At 38.2% G+C, this 20,904-nt stretch overlaps 1 protein-coding gene across 3 annotated transcripts in view; it reads left to right on the top strand.

Annotated features, from left to right (window-relative positions):
* Positions 1-20,904, top strand: part of PHTF2 (putative homeodomain transcription factor 2) — a 522,887-nt gene that overhangs the window by 153,629 nt on the left and 348,354 nt on the right. For all 3 annotated transcript variants that reach the window (XM_053716525.1, XM_053716526.1, XM_053716524.1), the window contains exon 2: positions 20,606-20,685. In XM_053716525.1, the coding sequence (XP_053572500.1) occupies positions 20,641-20,685 (45 nt within the window). In that variant the 5' untranslated portion in view covers positions 20,606-20,640. The remainder of the gene's footprint in view (positions 1-20,605; positions 20,686-20,904) is intronic.

The raw sequence follows: 20,904 nt of genomic DNA, 5'->3' as shown, positions 1-20,904 counted from the left end.
ATGACCTTGGACACCAGCCTGCTAGGCTGGGGAGCAGTCTGGGACTCGTTAAAGGCACAGGGACTATGGACTTTGGAGGAGTCTGCTCTCCCAATAAACATCTTGGAGTTGAGAGAGATTTACAATTCTCTGATGGCTTGGCCTCAATTGTCTTTAAACGGTTTATCAGGTTTCAGTCGGACAACATCACCTCAGTGGCTTACATGAACCACCAGGGAGGAACTCGGAGTTCCTTAGCCATGAAGTAGGTGACACTGACTATTCAGTGGGTGGAAGCTCACAATTGTTGTCTATCTGCCATCCACATTCCTGGAGTAAACAACTGGGAAGCATATTTTCTGAGCAGACAGACATTTCATCCTGGGGTGTGGGCTCTCCATCCAGAGTTGTTCTCCAGGTTAACCCTCAAATGGGGGGGGGGGGGCTGGAGTTGGATCTGATGGTGTCTCGGCAGAACACCAATCTTCCAAGGTACGGTTCAATGTCAAGAGATCCTCAGGCCGCTCTGATAGATGGTCCGGCGGTTCCTTGGGACTTTTGGTCTAACATACCTGTTTCCTCTGTTTGCGCTCCTTCCACGAGTTATTGCTTGTATCAAACAAGAGAGAGCATCGGTAATTCTAATAGCTCCTGCATGGCCTTGCAGGATCTGGTATGCTGACCTAGTGAAGATGTCATCTCGGCCGCCTTGGAGGTTGCCTCTGAGGAAGGACATTCTTATTCAGGGTCCATTCCTCCATCCAAATCTTGTTTCTCCGAAGCTGACTGCTTGGAGATTGAACACTTAGTTCTGTCTAAGCGTGGATATTCTGAGTTGGTCATTGAGACCATGATTCAGGTTCGCAAGCCTGTTACTTAAAAAATTTACCTTAAGGTATGGCGTAAATACTTTTATTGGTGTGAATCTAAGGGCAACTCTTGGAGTAGGTTCAGGATTCCTAGAATTTTTTCTTTTCTCCAGGAAGGTCTGGAGAAAGGGTTGTCAGTCAGATAATGCAGAAATCTGACCTTTCAGAGAACTATTTTGTTACACAAGCGTCTGGCGGATGTGCCAGATGTTCAATCTTTTTGTCAGAATCAGGCCTGTGTTTAAACCTGTTGCTCCTCCTTGGAGCCTTAATCTTGTTCTTAAAGTTTTACCACAGGCTCATTTTGAGCCAATGCATTCCATAGATATTAAGTTGCTATCTTGGAAGGTTTTGTTTCTTATTGCTATCACATCTGCTCGGAGAGTTTCGGAACTCTCGGCTTTGCAGTGTGATTCGCCTTACCTTATCTTTCATGTGGATAAGGAGGTTCTTCATACTAAATTGGTGTTACTTCCTAAAGTGGTTTTGGATAGAAATATTAATCAGGAAATTGTTGTTTCTTCTCTCTGTCCCAATCCTCCTTATAAAGAACGTCTGTTGCACAACTTGAATGTTGTGCATGCTCTAAAATTCTACCTACAGGCGACTAAGGATTTTCGTCAGTCTTCTGCCCTGTTTGTTTTTCAGGAAAGCGTAAGGGTCAGAAGGCTTCTTCTCTTTCCCTCTGGTGGAAAAGTATGATTTGTTTTAATTAGGAGACTGCTAAACAACAGCCTCCTGAGAGAATTACAGCTCATTCCACTAGGGCTGTCTCCTCTTCTTGGGCTTTCAAAAATGAAGCTTCTGTGGAACAGATTTGCAAGGCTGCAACTTCATCCTTTCTGCATACTTTTTCCAAATTTTGATACTTTTGCCTCGTCTGAGGCCTCTTTTGGGAGAAAGGTTCTTCAAGCGGTGGTGCCTTCTGTTTAGGTTTGCCTGTCTTGTTCTCCCTTCCTATTCATTCCATGTCCTCTAGCTTAGGTATTGGTTCCCACTAGTAATTGAATGATGTTGCGGACTCTCCATATCCGGAAAGAAATTTATCAGGTAAGCATAAATTTTGTTTTTTTAAGTTTTAGAAAGTTGTCCCTCAATGGTATACGTGGTCAATTTCCTAAATATTTCAAACACACATTTTTATGGTTCCACATTTAGCATCAGTTTAAAATGAGTATGTGTAAAACATCTAACCATACAAATGTTAGATTAATTGTTGCTCTCCTAGATGGATGGATTAACCTATTTTTAGAATTTTTGTTCTTACCTCTGTTCAAAATCACGTGAACGGCTAAAGAGTATCATTGCTTGTTTCAAATAAGTGGTCTCATGTATGTATTGTGTGGAGGCAACTTAGGGAGTACCCCCCATTGGGGTTCTATAGTAGCCCCATCTCCTACTGCTATACACTACCTGGTTCTAGTGGACAGATGATCGTTTTTAACAGTGCATCCTATGGGTCAGTTGAACTCCTTGTTTGAAAGAGGGCATTCTCCCCTTTCAAACAGGGGGATACTTGTTTCCTCTAGCACAAAAAGGGAGATCTGGGTTTTGTTAGAGCCCCCTATCTCGTAGGGTAAACAGTGCTGTTGCAGGCAATTGACATGTTATGGTAATTTATTTGCATCTTACATGGGAATGAGACTTTTTTTTTTTATGACTAAATCCAGGGTATACACTGGAAGGGGGACTCCCAGGAGGATTACACAGTGTCATTCTCACTGTAAACTTAGTGAGGAGGGCGATAATGTTTCTTCCTCAACACTCCAGTTGCTTAGCTTATACACATTATCTGAATCAGGAAAGCAGAATTTTGACTTTTAAGTAGGAGTGAATGTGTCTTACAGATTAACCCCTTAGTGACCACAGCACTTTTTTTTAATGAAAAAAATTGAAAAACACTTTGACCCCCAAAATCTTACACATTTAAACCATCAAAAAACACCCATGCTAGAAATACACAATGTTTAAATGTTCTTTGTTTTTTTTTGCAAGTTATAGGGCAATAAGTACAAGTAGCACTTTGCTATTTCCAAACCATTTTTCCCTCTCAAAATTAGCGATAGTTACATTGTAACACTGATATCTGTCAGGAATCCCTGAATATCCCTTTACATGTATATATTTTTTTAGTAGACAACCCAAAATATTAATCTAGGCCCATTTTGGTATATTTAATGCCACCATTTCACTACCAAATGAAATCAAATTAAAAAAAAATTGTTCACTTTTTCACAAACTTTAGGTTTCTCACTAAAATTTACAAAAAGCTTGTGCAATTATGGCACAAATGGTTATAAATGCTTCTCTGGGATCCCCTTTGTTCAGAAATAGCAGACATTTATGGCTTTTGCATTACTTTTTGGTAATTAGAAGGCCGTTAAATTCCGCTGCGCACCACATTTGTATTATGCCCAGCAGTGAAGGTGTTAATTAGGTAGCTTGTAGGGTTAATTTTAGCTTTAGTGTAGAGATCAGTCTCCCATCTGACTCTTCCCTCCTTTACCTCACAATTGTCACTGCCATCTTAAAGGGCCATTATACACTGATTTTTTCTTTGCATAAATGTTTTGTAGATGATCTATTTATAAAGCCCATAAAGTTTTTTTTTTTTTTTTAAATGTATAATTTTGCTTATTTTTTAAATAACATTGCTCTAATTTTCAGACTCCTAACCAAGCCCCAAAGTTTTATTTGAATACCGTCAGCTACCTTCTCCAGCTTGCTCTTGTTTGTGTAAAGGGTCTTTTCATATGCAAAAGAAGGGGGAGGGGGGAGTGTCTTATTTCCCACTTGCAGTGGGCTTTCCAACTGCCTTTTCAACAGAGCTAAACTGAAAGCTTCTAAGTAAGTTTTTAAACAGTTTTATACTGGATTTTTATATCCGTATCTGTGCATCTTATTCTTTATAGTAGTGTCTATTACATGCAGTTATATGAATATGAGTGTATACTGTCCCTTTAAGTACTGGCAGAAAGTCTGCCAGTACTAAAATGAAAGGCATTTATTTATATATATATATATATATATATATATATATATATATATATATATATATATATATATATATATGATAAAAAAGAGAAAATCAAAGGGGCGCACAGCTAAATACTATTAGTATATACGTTTAGGTAATATCAATATGTTAGAAGTTAGTTTGTCATGAGAGTAAAGTACATATGTCCATCAAGTAAGTTTGTAGAGGAGATTGTTTCTGGTAATTTGACAGTTCTTTGTCTAAGGTAAGTAAAGTGTGCTTACCAGAAGATACCTCAATCCTATGAGGTAAGGTGTCAGCTTTTTCGAAATTTAAAGATGGTTCTTGGACTCTTGTCGAGTTGATGTTCTATAATTCTTTTTGAAGTAGACTTTTCTGCCAAAAGAGAAATTGTAGAAAGCGGGCGGACTTCCCAGTTCCACTACGGCATCATTGATCTTAAGAGAACCTTCTATTTGCTACACAACAAGGTGGTAAAGTATTAAGCGCTCACACTGTTTTGGCTATTTAAGTTACTAGGAAGCACTTAAAATACCCAGGCGATATTTAAACAGCATTAATCAGCTTTAATACTTACCATCTTGCATACTATTATATACCTGACTTTTTGTGGCCCTAAACTCTACCGAGTCACACATCTTTTAGCACAATAAAAGCACCTATCTTGGGGTGACATATACTTTTCATCAAAAACGTCTTATTACCCAGACATTACAGTGTCACAAAAAACAAGGGGACAAGAACAATAAAGATATTTTACGTGCCTGTATCTTACCTCATATTTGATTGAGGTTGCCAAATGTAAGCATAACTGATCTTGCATAATAAAAATTCTATTTTTATTGAAACTGTATTACGCTATGTATCTGTCTCTATTGTTTCCACTATGATCTATGGAATGACCTGATACAAGATAAAGATCCTCACCACCATAGAGAAAAAGAAAGAGTCCAGGAATCTCCATTAATGTTCAACAAACGACACCTGGCGGAAACATCTTTGCAAGAGAGTCCAGGATTTCCATTAAAGGCATACTGCGGGGAGTGCAGGATTTCTCTTTTGGCAGAAAAGTCTACTTCAAAAAGAATTATAGAACATCAACTCGACAAGAGTCCAAGAACCATCTTTAAATTTCGAAAAAGCTGACACCTTACCTCATAGGATTGAGGTATCTTCTGGTAAGCACACTTTACTTACCTTAGACAAAGAACTGTCAAATTACCAGAAACAATCTCCTCTACAAACTTACTTGATGGACATATGTACTTTACTCTCAATAGTATTTAGCTGTGCGCCCCTTTGATTTTCTCTTTTTTTATCATACATCACCTACAGTGACAAGGGTACACTGCATCATAGGCAGCACGCACACACAGTGATCTATATAGAAAAAAAACAGAAAATACGAAGTGTTACAGTTTTTTTAGCGCTGGTGCCCCTTCTTGATTCAAAAAATATATATATATATATATATATATATATATATATACACATATATATATATATATATATATATATATATATATTTTAGGGCTGCAACTAACGATTATTTTCATAATCGTTTAATTGGCCGATTAATTTTTCGACTAATCGTATAAAAAAAAGAATCAATTGTTTCCTATATTTTAAATAAAATCCAGATACTGAGTGTTTTTAAATATAAACTTCAGACGAAAACTTTACTTTTAACACAACTGCTTGTCCAATTTTTAAGCAGCAGAGCACAGTTTTAAAATTAAGCAAAACCAAAAACTGTTTGAAAAGAGGTAGAAATAGAAAGAGTTAGACAATCACTGTTAATAACATTCTGTGATTCACTCTTTCAGAAACTTTGCATTGAAATGCAAACATCTCAACATGTCCACATGCTCCTAGCTAAGGATGGTTCTCTGTTTGCAGCTATATTTCCTGCAGCAGAGAAGAGGCACTCAGATGGTGTTGAGGTGCTTGAGATGTATAAGTAGGGTTTTGCCAATTTCACCAAAGTGGGATATTTATCTTTGTTAGCTCTTCACCAATGCAAAGTGTTTTCCACCTTGGCAAGGGGCCTCAATAAAGTAACCCTTGACTTCATTCTAACATAAAAAAATCTGTTGAATATCTATATGCAATGGTAAATAACATGCTTATAAGGTTAGGGGAAAATATATAGTCCGCTCTAAAAATAACAGATATATAGTTATTAAAAATATATAAAAATAATAAAAAACAAATCAAAAGCGCTAATGACTATATCAATAACAGGACAAAGCCTTACACATTTATTTATACAGTACATATAATCAGCAATAGCAAGCAAACAGATAATAGTGCACATCAAATAAAATAACTCCCATCAATCTAGGGCTAGGTGTAAATAACAAGCTAGGCACTATATCATGAAAAGCATAGTCCCAAATCACCTGATTTAATATAAACAATATAAATGATGACTATTATATTTGGGTTGCACATAAGCCAGGGATAGTTGTAAACTTATACTGTCCTGAAGATGTCCTTTAGGCTAAGGACACAACCATAAAACACAATACCATGTGCAGGAGCTCATCAGAGTAAAGAAGCTGGTGTTGTGCACAGACCAACTAATTGCAAACCAACTAATTGATTATGAGATTCGTTGACAACTATTTTCATAATCGATTATGACGATTAGTTGTTGCAGCTCTAATATATATATATATATATATATATATATATATATATATATATATATATATATATATATATATATATTAGAGCTGCAACAACTAATCGGCATAATCGATAATAATCGATTATGAAAATAGTTGTCAACGAATCTCATAATCGATTAATCGGTTTGCAATTAGTTGGTCTGTGCACAACACCAGCTGCTTCACTCAAATGAACTCCTGCATATGGTATTGTGTTTTATGGTTATGTCCTTAGCCTAAAGGACGTCTACTTTTCACTTTTTCAGGACAGTATAAGTTTACAACTACCCCTTGCTTATGTGCAACCCAGATATAATAGTCATCATTTGGATTGTTTATATTAAATCTGGTGATTTGGAACTATGCTTTTCATGATATAGTGCCAAGCTTGTTGTTTACACCTTGCCCCTAGATTGATGGGAGTTATTTAAATTGATGTGCACTATTATCTGTTTGCACAATTATTAGCGTATTGCTTGCTATTGCTGATTATATGTACTGTATAAATAAATGTGTAAGGCTTTGTGCTGTTAATGATATACAGTCCTTAGCGCTTTTGATCTGGTTTTTTATTGTTTCTTCTGTTATGTGTGATCAGTCCACGGGTCATCATTACTTCTGGGATATAACTCCTCCCCAACAGGAAATGCAAGAGGATTCACCCAGCAGAGCTGCATATAGCTCCTCCCCTCTACGTCAGTCCCAGTCATTCTCTTGCACCCAACGACTAGATAGGATGTGTGAGAGGACTATGGTGATTATACTTAGTTTTTATGACTTCAATCAAAAGTTTGTTATTTTAAAATAGCACCGGAGCGTGTTATTACTTCTCTGGCAGAGTTTGAGGAAGAATCTGTCAGAGTTTTTTACTATGATTTTAACCGGAGTAGTTAAGATCATATTGCTGTTCTCGGCCATCTGAGGGAGGTAAAGGCTTCAGATCAGGGGACAGCGGGCAGATGAATCTGCATTGAGGTATGTAGCAGTTTTTATTTTCTGAATGGAATTGATGAGAAAATCCTGCCATACCGTTAAAATGACATGTATGTATACACTTCAGTATTCTGGGGATGGTATTTCACCGGAACTACTCTGTTAAAGGTCACTAATCCTTTTTAATAACTATTTATCATGTTAAACGTTTTTGCTGGAATGTAGAATCGTTTACATTGCTGAGGTACTGTGTGAATAAATATTTGGGCATTATTTTCCACTTGGCAGTTTTTTTGCTTTAATTGTGACAGTTTCGTTTCTCTTCACTGCTGTGTGGGAGAGGGAGGGGCCGTTTTTGGCGCTCTTTGCTACGCATCAAAAAATACCAGTCAGTTACTTTTATTTTTCCTGCATGATCCGGTTCATCTCTGATAGATCTCAGGGGTCTTCAAACTTCTTTGAAGGGAGGTAAATTCTCTCAGCAGAGCTGTGAGAATTCTTATAGTGACTGTGAATAAAAACGTTGCTTTGTATTTTTTATGTCAAATTTAATTATTGTTATTTTACTAATGGGAACAAACCTTTGCTAAAAGTTTTGTTGTTTTAAAGTTTGATGCTATAACTGTTTTTCAGTTCACTATTTCAACTGTCATTTATTCGTTAGTACCTCTTTGAGGCACAGTACGTTTTTTGCTAAAAAAGATTATAACCAAGTTGTAAGTTTTTTTGCTAGTGTGTTAAACATGTCTGACTCAGAGGAAGATATCTGTGTCATTTGTTCCAATGCCAAGGTGGAGCCCAATAGAAATTTATGTACTAACTGTATTGATGCTACTTTAAATAAAAGTCAATCTGTACAATGTGAACAAATTTCACCAAACAGCGAGGGGAGAGTTATGCCGACTAACTCGCCTCACGCGGCAGTACCTGCATCTCCCGCCCGGGAGGTGCGTGATATTTTGGCGCCTAGTACATCTGGGCGGCCATTACAGATTACATTACAAGATATGGCTACTGTTATGACTGAAGTTTTGTCTAAATTACCAGAACTAAGAGGCAAGCGTGATCACTCTGGGGTGAGAACAGAGTGCGCTGACAATGCTAGGGCCATGTCTGATACTGCGTCACAGCTCGCAGAGCATGAGGACGGAGAGCTTCATTCTGTGGGTGACGGTTCTGATCCAAACAGATTGGACTCAGATATTTCAAATTTTAAATTTAAATTGGAGAACCTCCGTGTATTACTAGGGGAGGTCTTAGCAGCTCTCAACGATTGTAACACCGTTGCAATACCAGAGAAACTGTGTAGGTTGGATAAATACTTTGCGGTACCCGGCGAGTACTGACGTTTTTCCTATACCTAAGAGACTAACTGAAATTGTTACTAAGGAGTGGGATAGACCCGGTGTGCCGTTCTCACCCCCTCCAATATTTAGAAAGATGTTTCCAATAGACGCCACCACTCGGGACTTATGGCAAACGGTCCCCAAGGTGGAGGGAGCAGTTTCTACTTTAGCTAAGCGTACCACTATCCCGGTGGAGGATAGCTGTGCTTTCTCAGATCCAATGGATAAAAAATTAGAGGGTTACCTTAAGAAAATGTTTGTTCAACAAGGTTTTATATTACAACCCCTTGCATGTATCGCGCCGATTACGGCTGCGGCAGCATTTTGGATTGAGTCGCTTGAAGAGAACCTTAGTTCATCTACGCTAGACGACATTACGGACAGGCTTAGAGTCCTTAAACTAGCTAATTCCTTCATTTCGGAGGCCGTAGTACATTTAACCAAACTTACGGCTAAGAACTCAGGATTCGCCATACAGGCACGTAGGGCGCTGTGGCTAAAATCCTGGTCAGCTGATGTTACTTCTAAGTCCAAATTACTTAATATACCTTTCAAGGGGCAGTCTTTATTTGGGCCCGGTTTGAAAGAGATTATCGCTGACATTACAGGAGGTAAGGGCCACGCCCTACCTCAAGACAAAGCCAAAGCTAAGGCTAGACAGTCTAATTTTCGTCCCTTTCGGAACTTTAAAACAGGAGCAGCATCAACCTCCACTGCACCAAAACAGGAAGGAGCTGTTGCTCGTTACAGGCAAGGCTGGAAGCCTAACCAGTCCTGGAACAAGAGCAAGCAGGCCAGGAAACCTGCTGCTGCCCCAAAGACAGCATGAACCGAGAGCCCCCGATCCGGGACCGGATCTAGTAGGGGGCAGACTCTCTCTCTTCGCCCAGGCCTGGGCAAGAGATGTTCAGGATCCCTGGGCACTAGAGATCATATCTCAGGGATACCTTCTAGACTTCAAATTATCTCCCCCAAGAGGGAGATTTCATCTGTCAAGGTTGTCAACAAACCAGATAAAGAAAGAAGCGTTTCTACACTGCGTACAAGATCTGTTAATAATGGGAGTGATCCATCCGGTTCCGCGGTCGGAACAAGGACAAGGGTTCTACTCAAACCTGTTTGTAGTTCCCAAAAAAGAGGGAACTTTCAGGCCAATCTTAGATTTAAAGATTCTAAACAAATTCCTAAGAGTTCCATCGTTCAAAATGGAAACTATTCGGACAATCTTACCCATGATCCAAGAGGGTCAGTACATGACCACAGTGGATTTAAAGGATGCTTACCTTCACATACCGATCCACAAAGATCATCACCGGTATCTAAGGTTTGCCTTCTTAGACAGGCACTACCAGTTTGTAGCTCTTCCATTCGGATTGGCTACGGCTCCAAGAATCTTCACAAAGGTTCTGGGTGCCCTTCTGGCGGTACTAAGACCGCGAGGGATTTCGGTAGCTCCATACCTAGACGACATTCTAATACAAGCTTCAAGCTTTCAAACTGCCAAGTCTCATACAGAGTTGGTTCTGGCATTTCTAAGGTCGCATGGATGGAAAGTGAACGAAAAGAAGAGTTCTCTCTTTCCTCTCACAAGAGTTCCATTCTTGGGGACTCTTATAGATTCTGTAGAAATGAAGATTTACCTGACAGAGGACAGGTTAACAAAGCTTCAAAATGCATGCCGTGTCCTTCATTCCATTCAACACCCGTCAGTAGCTCAATGCATGGAGGTGATCGGCTTAATGGTAGCGGCAATGGACATAGTACCTTTTGCACGCCTACACCTCAGACCTCTGCAATTATGCATGCTAAGTCAGTGGAATGGGGATTACTCAGATTTGTCCCCTACTCTGAATCTGAATCAAGAGACCAGAAATTCTCTTCTATGGTGGCTTCATCGGCCACACCTGTCCAGGGGGATGCCATTCAGCAGGCCAGACTGGACAATTGTAACAACAGACGCCAGCCTACTAGGTTGGGGCGCTGTCTGGAATTCTCTGAAGGCTCAGGGACTATGGAATCAGGAGGAGAGTCTCCTTCCAATAAACATTCTGGAATTGAGGGCAGTTCTCAATGCCCTTCTAGTTTGGCCCCAATTAACAACTCGGGGGTTCATCAGGTTTCAGTCGGACAACATCACGACTGTAGCTTACATCAACCATCAGGGAGGGACAAGAAGCTCCCTAGCAATGGTGGAAGTATCAAAGATAATTCGCTGGGCAGAGTCTCACTCTTGCCACCTGTCAGCAATCCACATCCCGGGAGTGGAGAACTGGGAGGCGGATTTCTTGAGTCGCCAGACTTTTCATCCGGGGGAGTGGGAACTTCATCCGGAGGTCTTTGCCCAAATACTTCGACGTTGGGGCAAACCAGAGATAGATCTCATGGCGTCTCGCCAGAACGCCAAACTTCCTCGCTACGGGTCCAGATCCAGGGATCCGGGAGCGGTTCTGATAGATGCTTTGACAGCACCTTGGAACTTCGGGATGGCTTATGTGTTTCCACCCTTTCCGCTGCTTCCTCGATTGATTGCCAAAATCAAGCAGGAGAGAGCATCAGTGATTCTAATAGCGCCTGCATGGCCACGCAGGACTTGGTATGCAGATCTAGTGGACATGTCATCCTGTCCGCCTTGGTCTCTACCTCTAAGACAGGACCTTCTGATACAGGGTCCATTCAAACATCAAAATCTAACTTCTCTGAAGCTGACTGCTTGGAAATTGAACGTTTGATTTTATCAAAACGTGGTTTTTCTGAGTCGGTTATTGATACCCTGATACAGGCTAGGAAGCCTGTTACCAGAAAGATTTACCATAAAATATGGCGTAAATACCTATACTGGTGCGAATCCAAACATTACTCCTGGAGTAAGGTTAGGATCTCTAGGATATTGTCTTTTCTACAAGAAGGATTAGAAAAGGGTTTATCAGCTAGTTCATTAAAGGGACAGATTTCAGCTCTGTCCATCTTGTTACACAGGCGTCTGTCAGAAAATCCAGACGTCCAGGCTTTTTGTCAGGCTTTAGCTAGGATCAAGCCTGTGTTTAAAGCTGTTGCTCCGCCATGGAGTTTAAACTTAGTTCTTAACGTTTTACAGGGTGTTCCATTTGAACCCCTTCATTCCATTGATATAAAATTGTTATCTTGGAAAGTTCTGTTTTTAATGGCTATTTCCTCGGCTCGAAGAGTCTCTGAGTTATCAGCCTTACATTGTGATTCTCCTTATCTGATTTTTCACTCAGACAAGGTAGTTCTGCGTACTAAACCTGGGTTCTTACCTAAGGTGGTCACTAACAGGAATATCAATCAAGAGATTGTTGTTCCATCCTTGTGTCCAAATCCTTCTTCAAAGAAGGAACGTCTTCTACACAATCTGGATGTAGTTCGTGCCCTCAAGTTCTACTTGCAGGCAACTAAAGATTTTCGCCAAACTTCTTCCCTGTTTGTCGTTTATTCTGGACAGAGGAGAGGTCAAAAAGCTTCTGCTACCTCTCTCTCTTTTTGGCTTCGTAGCATAATACGTTTAGCCTATGAGACTGCTGGTCAGCAGCCTCCTGAAAGAATTACAGCTCACTCCACTAGAGCTGTGGCTTCCACTTGGGCCTTTAAGAATGAGGCCTCTGTTGAACAGATTTGCAAGGCTGCAACTTGGTCTTCGCTTCATACTTTTTCCAAATTTTACAAATTTGACACTTTTGCTTCTTCGGAGGCTATTTTTGGGAGAAAGGTTCTTCAGGCAGTGGTTCCTTCTATATAATGAGCCTGCCTATCCCTCCCGTCATCCGTGTACTTTTGCTTTGGTATTGGTATCCCAGAAGTAATGATGACCCGTGGACTGATCACACATAACAGAAGAAAACATAATTTATGCTTACCTGATAAATTCCTTTCTTCTGTTGTGTGATCAGTCCACGGCCCGCCCTGTTTTAAGGCAGGTAAATATCTTTTAAATTATACTCCAGTCACCACTTCACCCTTGGTTACTCATTTCTCGTTGATTCTTGGTCGAATGACTGGGACTGACGTAGAGGGGAGGAGCTATATGCAGCTCTGCTGGGTGAATCCTCTTGCATTTCCTGTTGGGGAGGAGTTATATCCCAGAAGTAATGATGACCCGTGGACTGATCACACAACAGAAGAAAGGAATTTATCAGGTAAGCATAAATTATGTTTTTTTTATATTTTTAATAAATTGTGATAATATGTACCAGATTCAACCTCAATAAGTATATATTCGTTATTTTTAGAGCGGACTAGATATTTCCCCTAACCTTATAGCTGGTTATTTACCATTGCATATAGATATTCAAGATATTTTTATGTTAGAATGAAGTCAAGGGTTACTTTATTAAGAGGTCCCTTGCCAAGGTAGAAAACACTTAGCATTGGTGAAGAGCTAGCAAAGATAAATATCCCACTTTGGTGAAATTGGCAAAACCCTACTTATACACCTCAACAGCCTTTTCTCTTGTTCAGGAAATATAGCTGCAAACAGAGAACCAGCCTTAGCCAGAAGCATGTGGACATGTTGAGATTTTTGCATTTCAATGCAAAGTTTCTGAAATAGTGAATAACGGAATGTTATTAACAGTGATAGTCAAACTCTTTCTAGTTCTACCTCTTTTCAAACAGTTTGTGGTTTTGTTTTGTTTAATTATAAAACTGTGCTCTGCTGCTTAACCCCTTAAGGACCAGCGACGTACCCTGTATGTCGCTGGCCTTTTTTTGGGACTTGATTGTTTTATACCGTGGTCTTGCCACCAGCGTTGAGACTGCTCTATTCGACAAAGCCTTCTGGAGGGAGGGCATTAATAGCGTGTTCTTGCTAGACTTGTGCTATTATGTCCTGAAAAAACCCTTAACGACCACTAACATACAGGGTATATTGTGGTCATTAAGGGGTTAAAAATTGAAGAAACAGTTGTGTTAATGTAAAGTTTTAGTCTGAAGTTTATATTTGTAACACTCATTATGTGGATTTTATTTAAAACATAGAAAACTATTATTGATTCTCTTTTTATCCGATTAGTCGATTAAGCGAAAAAATAATCGGCCGATTAATCGATTATGAAAATAATCGTTAGTTGCAGCCCTAATATATATAATTTTTGTATATGTGTGTGTGTATTATGTAGTGTTGGATACCCCCTTTGCCCCCCAATCCTCCCCCTCTGTTTTATTTTGTTTTATCTAAAAAAAAACATTTTTCTGGAATCTGTAGTGTAATTGCCCCCCCACCTCCCAGATCCCTATCCCTTTCAACATTTATTCCCCCCTCCCTCTCCCTCATTCCCATACATTACTTTGAATATCACAGGAACCGGAACCCACCAGCGATGGGCCGCCTCCCTCCTATGGCTCCCACCCACCAATGATCGGCACCATCGCTGGCCGATGCAGAGAGGGCCACAGAGTGTCTCTCTCTGCATTGGTGGGTAAAAAAAAACTAATTGCATTGATGCCTCAATATCGAGGCATCACTGCAATACCTTGAACGATCGCTTCCACCACTTGAAACCCCAGAGGACGTGTCTGGCACGTCCTTGGTCCTTAACTGACACTTTTTGTAGGACGTGCCTGACACGTCCTTGGTCATTAAGGGGTAAATATGTAAACAATGACTTTAAGGGCCAGTGAACGTTAAAATTAATGTGCGGGATTAACATTAACTTAGTGACATTTGAAAAGAAAAAAAAAAGACTAAAGATTTACCCCCCCCCCCAACCCATACTTACCTTCCGTGCCAGGCTCTTCTGGTTTCTTCAACAGTGCGTCACAAGAGTGCTGTGTAATCACAGCGCACCAGGTAGCACTGTTGAACTTCATGTAGAATGCTAAATCTTTAAAACTTTTTTTTTCAGGTGTCGCTAGGTAAATGCTACATAAATGCAGAATATACATATAGGGCAGAATTATGTACTTTTTTTTTTGCAGGTGCTGCTAGGTAAATGCTACATACATGCAGAATATACATATAGGACAGAATTATGTAACATTAAAGGGACAGTCTAGTCAAAATTAAACTGTCATGATTCAGATAGGGTGTGCAATTTTAAACAACTCTCCATTTTACTTTTATCATCAAATTTGCTTTGTTTTCTTGGTATTCTTAGTTGATAGCTAAACCTAGATTGTAAATTCCCACAGGAATATGGCCCTCAATCCCTCCTGTATGTGTTTGTAAATTTTGTCCTGTCTCTTACAAGTCTTGTATTGTTTTATTTAAGTGAATTGTATCCATGGACAGCGCTGCGGAATATGTTAGTGCTTCATAAATAAATAATAATAATAAAACCTAGGTAGGCACATATAGTAATTTCCAAGCCCTTGAAGGCCGTCTCTTATCTGAATTCATTTGACAGTTTTTCACAGCTAGATGCTGTTAGATCATGTGTGCCATATAGATAAAATTCTGCTCACGCCCGTGAAGTTACTTATAAGAGGCAACTAATTAGCTAAATTGCAAGTCTTTCAAAATAACTGAAATAAGGGGGCAGTCTGCAGAGTCTTAGATACAAGGTAATCACAAAGGTAAAAAGTGTATTAATATAACCATATTGGTTTTGCAAAACTGGGGAATGGGTAATAGAGATTATCTATCTTTTTAAACAATGACAATTCTGGAGTAGACTGTCCCTTTAATTTTATCATTGACTATTCCTTTAATGGTATGTTAAATTGCTGGTTTCAAATACAGTATTGTGGTTACTATTCAATTATGCTATTGTTCTTTCTAATGTGTCTGTAGCTCTCTTAAAAGCCATTCTCTTATTTCTACCCTCACTTGTGGCAGTTGAAGCGTCGCCTCTTTGCACTGGGTGCTTCCTTCTTGGAGCGCACGTTTTCTTGCACCCTTTGACATAAGCACTGCACATTCTCAGATCAGTGATGTTGCTGGCTTTTTGACAGCTGTACCTTTCACTTAGTTTAGCTTATATAACAGGGCGGAAGCTGTACATTTTTTGCTTTGTATTTTTTCACACAGTTACATAAATTAAGAAAAAAAAAAAGCCCTAAGGAATAATATAGAGCAATGCACCCTCTGCAAAAAGTTACAGGTCCCATTATTTATTGTGTTAAAATAAAGGGCACAAATAGTGCTTGTCAAAAGGACAACAATTTAACTGATCTATGAGTGCGCTCCGCTTCTAAAATAGGGTGCAAGATTATTTACGATGGTAACGTCCAGTGTGAAGATACAGAGCTTTACTATCCCACACTTGTAAGAAGTTAAAATAATAAAGTTGCTTTAAAGTGAGCTTTAGACACAGGAGGAAACAATTGTATGAATAGGTGATCAGTAATGATACTATTGTGGCTGTATCCAGCAATTTAAAGGACTAATAAATACAGCATATCTGCATATCAACAAATGCAGAATAAATATACAATGCAATAGCACTTTAGTCTAAATTTAAAATGAGTAAAGTTAGTTAAATTTTTCTCTCCCTTTATCATGTGGCAGTTATCACCCAATCACAAAATATAAGTATATACAGTGAATTTTGAATATGCTCAGTAGGCACTGGTGCATCAAAAAGTGTGATTATGGAAGTGACATTTACGCTACTACAATACACACACACCCTATAAACGATCATTTTGATTGGCCCAATAATAACCAATAGCGGTCATATTATGGACACACCCCTGGGGGCGGAGAATGACGTATACTGCACTATAAGGAAGTAATATCGAGGAGGTGCTTGTAGATTAAATCCTCTTGAGAAAGTCCGGCAACTACCGGGAGAAACGTGTTGGGGTTACTAGCTTTATCACTTCTGTCAGAGTGATACACTCACAGTCTGCCACAACAAAGTTTGGCCCAACAAGGAACCGCAACCACAACTCTTGTGGAAATCCGGAAACCCCTGAGTTAAAGACGGATTGCGAGAGACATTAAACAGCTCTCTTTATGGGCTTGTGAGCAGTTTCGTATGAGACGTATTGCATCATTTTATGTGCTTTAATCTTGCATTTAATTTGCGTGTAATTGTTATTAAAAAACCTGCACTTGAATCCTCTTTGCGCTGTTTTTCTCTTTACATGTACAATTTGATTATGGAAGTAAATTGGAAATTTTTTATTTTTTTTTTATTTATTTTTTAATATATAGATATACTTTGAATCTTAAAAGTTTAATTTTGACTTAGTGTTCCTTTAATGTCACGTTTAATCTGTCACTACAGATATGTGCCTTTTTTGTTTATGATGTTGTGCAAAAAATTATTTCCAGGGCATACTCAAATGATCTAGCGTCTATATTCATGTATAACAAAGCATAAATGAATGCTACTGAGCTCGTATTTCTTCACCTAATCACTGCCTGTTACCAGGGAAGCATGGTCGCTGCAAAGCACAATAACATTGGTCCTTTCGAACACTGTTCAACAGTTAAATCCTGTGTGTAATCCTGGAAACAAATCGTCTCATCTAAGTAACATCTGGATTTTGCTGGGAGTTAAAGGGACACTGAACCCAAATGTTTTTCTTTCCTGATTCAGATAGAACCTGCAATTTTAAGCAACTTTCTAATTTACTCCTATTTTCAAATGATTTTCATTCTCTTTGTATGTTTATTTGAAAAGCAAGAATGTAAGTTTAGATGCCGGCCCATTTTTGGTGAACAACCTGGGTTGTTCATGCTGATTGGTGGATAAATTCATCCACCAATAAACAAGTGCTGTCCAGGGTTCTAAACCAAAAATTGTCCGTCTCCTTAGCTTAGATGCCTTTTTTTTAAAAAAATAGCAAGAGAACGAAGAAAAATTGATAATAGGAGTAAATTAGAAAGTTTCTTAAAATTGCATGCTCTATCTGAATCACGAAAGAAAAAATTTGGGTTCAGTGTCCCTTTAATTCCCCATCTACCGCCAAGTTTTGCAAACTAAGATTTTAGTTTTTATGTCATTCTGGATAGGGGTTAACCTATACGTTTGAGTATTTATGTTCAGCATACATTTTTACAATAGTATTAACTTGAATGATTCCAATGAGAGTTTTGTATTACATTGTAACAAATAGCTCCTTTATGTTAATTTTGTCATTTGAATTAGCTGCTTTTGCCTGTTTTACTACGTATACAGAAAATGTCAATACTGCAGTAATGACTACAGAAAAGCTATGTAAGTGAGCAGCTGGGGAGGGGGGGGGGGTGAGCGATAGAACTAAACCTATGTTTTGGCCATTGTGTATAGAGTGAGAAGTAAGATAATTTGGATTCTTTTTTTTGTATAGACAGAATGCTCTATTTACAAGCTCAGCCCTGTTTGCATAGGTTGTGATTTCAATTAGCGGAACACAGACAGAAGATAGACATTATACTCTGTAACTGGTAAAACAAGTCGTTAGAAATGCATTAAGAGGAAACCAATTTAACAGTACACTGTCCCTTTAAAGGGTCAGTTAACTTGAAAATTGTTATTGTTTAAAAAGATAGATAATCCCTTTTATTACCCATTCCCCAGTTTTGCACAACTAACACGGTTATATTAATACACTTTTTACCTCTGTGATTACCTTGTATCTAAGCCTCTGCAGACTGCCCCCTTATCTCAGTTCTTTTGACAGACTTGCATTTTAGCCAATCAGTGCTGACTCAAAAATAACTCAACGGGGAGCACAAAGTTATCTATATGGCACACATATGTCTAGCTGACATTTACTGAGATAAGAGGTGGCTTCAAGGTTTAGAAATTAGCATATGAGCCTACCTAGGTTTTGCTTTTGACAAAGAGTACCAAGAGTACAAAGCAAATTTTATGATAAAAGTAAATTGGAAAGTTGTTTTTAAAATTGAATGCCCTATCTGAATCATGAAAGTTTAATTGACTAGACTGTCCCTATTATATATATATATATATATATATATATATATATATATATATATATATATCCCTCAGTTTACGCTGGGGTTAGGTTCCAGAAGGAATGGTTGTAAATCAAAACCGTTGTACATTATTTTTTAAAGCTTTGAAATAAAGACTTTAAATGCTAAACAGCATTATAAACCTAATAAAATAATCACACAACACAGAATATATAATTAAACTAAGTTAAATGAACAAAAACATTTGCTAAACAGCATTATAAACCTAATAAAATAATCACACAACACAGACTTTACTTGCATTTTTTTGCAAACAGTTTTTTCTATGCATTCCAATCTGGACTGATTTATAGACAGGAAGCTATTGTTCCTTTGAAAGCTGCTCGATGGCTCAGGTCTAGCTAGCTATACTAATTAATTTCAGCCTGTTTGTGTGCTTGGCTTGCATATCTTTGCTGCATCACAAGCGGACAGCTCCACCTACTGGCTATTTTAATCAATGCACTGCTTCTCAATGCTTTTCAATAGCAGTCACATGACTGGAAAAAAAGGTTGTTATTCTGAAACGGTGTAAATTGAACCGTTGTAAACCGAGGGCCACGTGTATATGTATATATACAGTGTGTGTGTGTATATATATATATATATATATATATATATATATATATATATATATATATAGTTTTACCCTTAATGTGATGATAACTACATTCTTTACTTTGTTTCCCCTAACAGAGATTATTTTCAATGTATTATAATTTATTTTCAAAAATGGGTGTTTTTCCTGAATAAAACTGCTTAATTTCATGCATAGATCTGGTGATTGGCTGTTGCACACATATGTTACACCTTATTTGCTCAGCAACCGTGTTCAGTTTTGGACCATTATTGAGTTAATTTTTTTGTGTTTAAAGGGACAGTATACACCAATTGTCATATAACTGCATGTAATAGACACTACTATGAAGAAGAATTTGCACAGATACTGATCTAAAAATCCAGTATAAAACCTTTTAAAAACTTACTTAGAATTGCAAAGTTTAGCACTGTTGATTAGGTTAGGCTGAGGCACCCAGTGAAAGGGGCTGGGAAAGCTGAAAGAGCAGACACTTCCCACCCCTTCCCTGCATATAGAAAGACAGATTATATAAACAGGAGGCACAGGAGTCTGTAGACATCAGTATACATCTGATACTTTGGGGCTTGGTTATGAGTCTGAAAATTAGCACAGCATGTTATTAAAAAAAATAAGCAAAACTATACATTGTTACAAAAACACTACCAGATGGGCTATATAAACATCTACAAAACATTTATGCAAAGAAAAAAATCTACATGTATAAAAATTTCCTTTTAAACGTTACTATCCCTTAGCCTAGTTTTGCATTGTTATACTTTTTAATTCAAATCTCGTTTGATGTGTATTCCAAGGCCTTTTTGAAGTATCGGCATCCAGTTTAATTAAAATAATCTTCCTTTTTGTACAATATCAGTTGGGAGGATGGGAAAAGTCTTTCTTTAAGTGTCACAGAATCCTGTAGACTTCTGAGTAATTCCATCGCACTTCACATTGTTATGAAATGCTGTTTTGTTTCCTAGCTGTTAAAAACAGATGTCTCATACATGTGCATTTAGTCTGGGTAAGACCTTCTTCGTAATTACCTACTTATTTTTTGGATACCAGGAGATAAATAAAACTATTGTTTTATAAACTGCTAAAAAAAAAACCTCATTAATAAATTTAGTCACCCTTTATGCCCTAAGTACTGAGGTGGAACTTCTTGTGATACGGCAGATTCATCTGCTGACGTAGATTCAAGCTGTTGACTTGGAAAACATGTTAGTAAAATAGTAATGAGGCAGGGTGTAATGTAAGTATCAGCACACACCCCTTGATGAGCAGGTAGCTGAACTATTTTTAAATACTTCATGATCAGTGTTCTCTGAGAACAGTGGAAGTAAAGATCTCTTTCTCTTTCCAGCCTAAAATGTCAAATGTGCGACTGCAGTAGAATAAATGGCTTCAAAAGTAACGGATGCTATAGTTTGGTACCAGAAAAAGGTAAGTAATTCTATTTTTTTATTATCTGTTTTTCTATATCAATTCTATGTTCGGCATTTTAAATTATACATCTTTCCATATTCGTTTCCTTTCATAGTTTCATAAACCTGGTTAACTTTTTTATTTCAGTTTATTTTGCACAAACTGCTAATCAGAATTTCTAGAATTCAGACAAAACGTTGATAAAAATAACAATTGAGTTTCTGTAAACATGTTAAA

Source organism: Bombina bombina, chromosome 6 (assembly GCF_027579735.1).
Source record: "Bombina bombina isolate aBomBom1 chromosome 6, aBomBom1.pri, whole genome shotgun sequence".
NCBI classification, from domain to species: Eukaryota; Metazoa; Chordata; class Amphibia; order Anura; family Bombinatoridae; genus Bombina; species Bombina bombina.
Note: the sequence above shows the minus strand (reverse complement) of the source record. Positions and strands in the feature narration are given on the sequence as shown.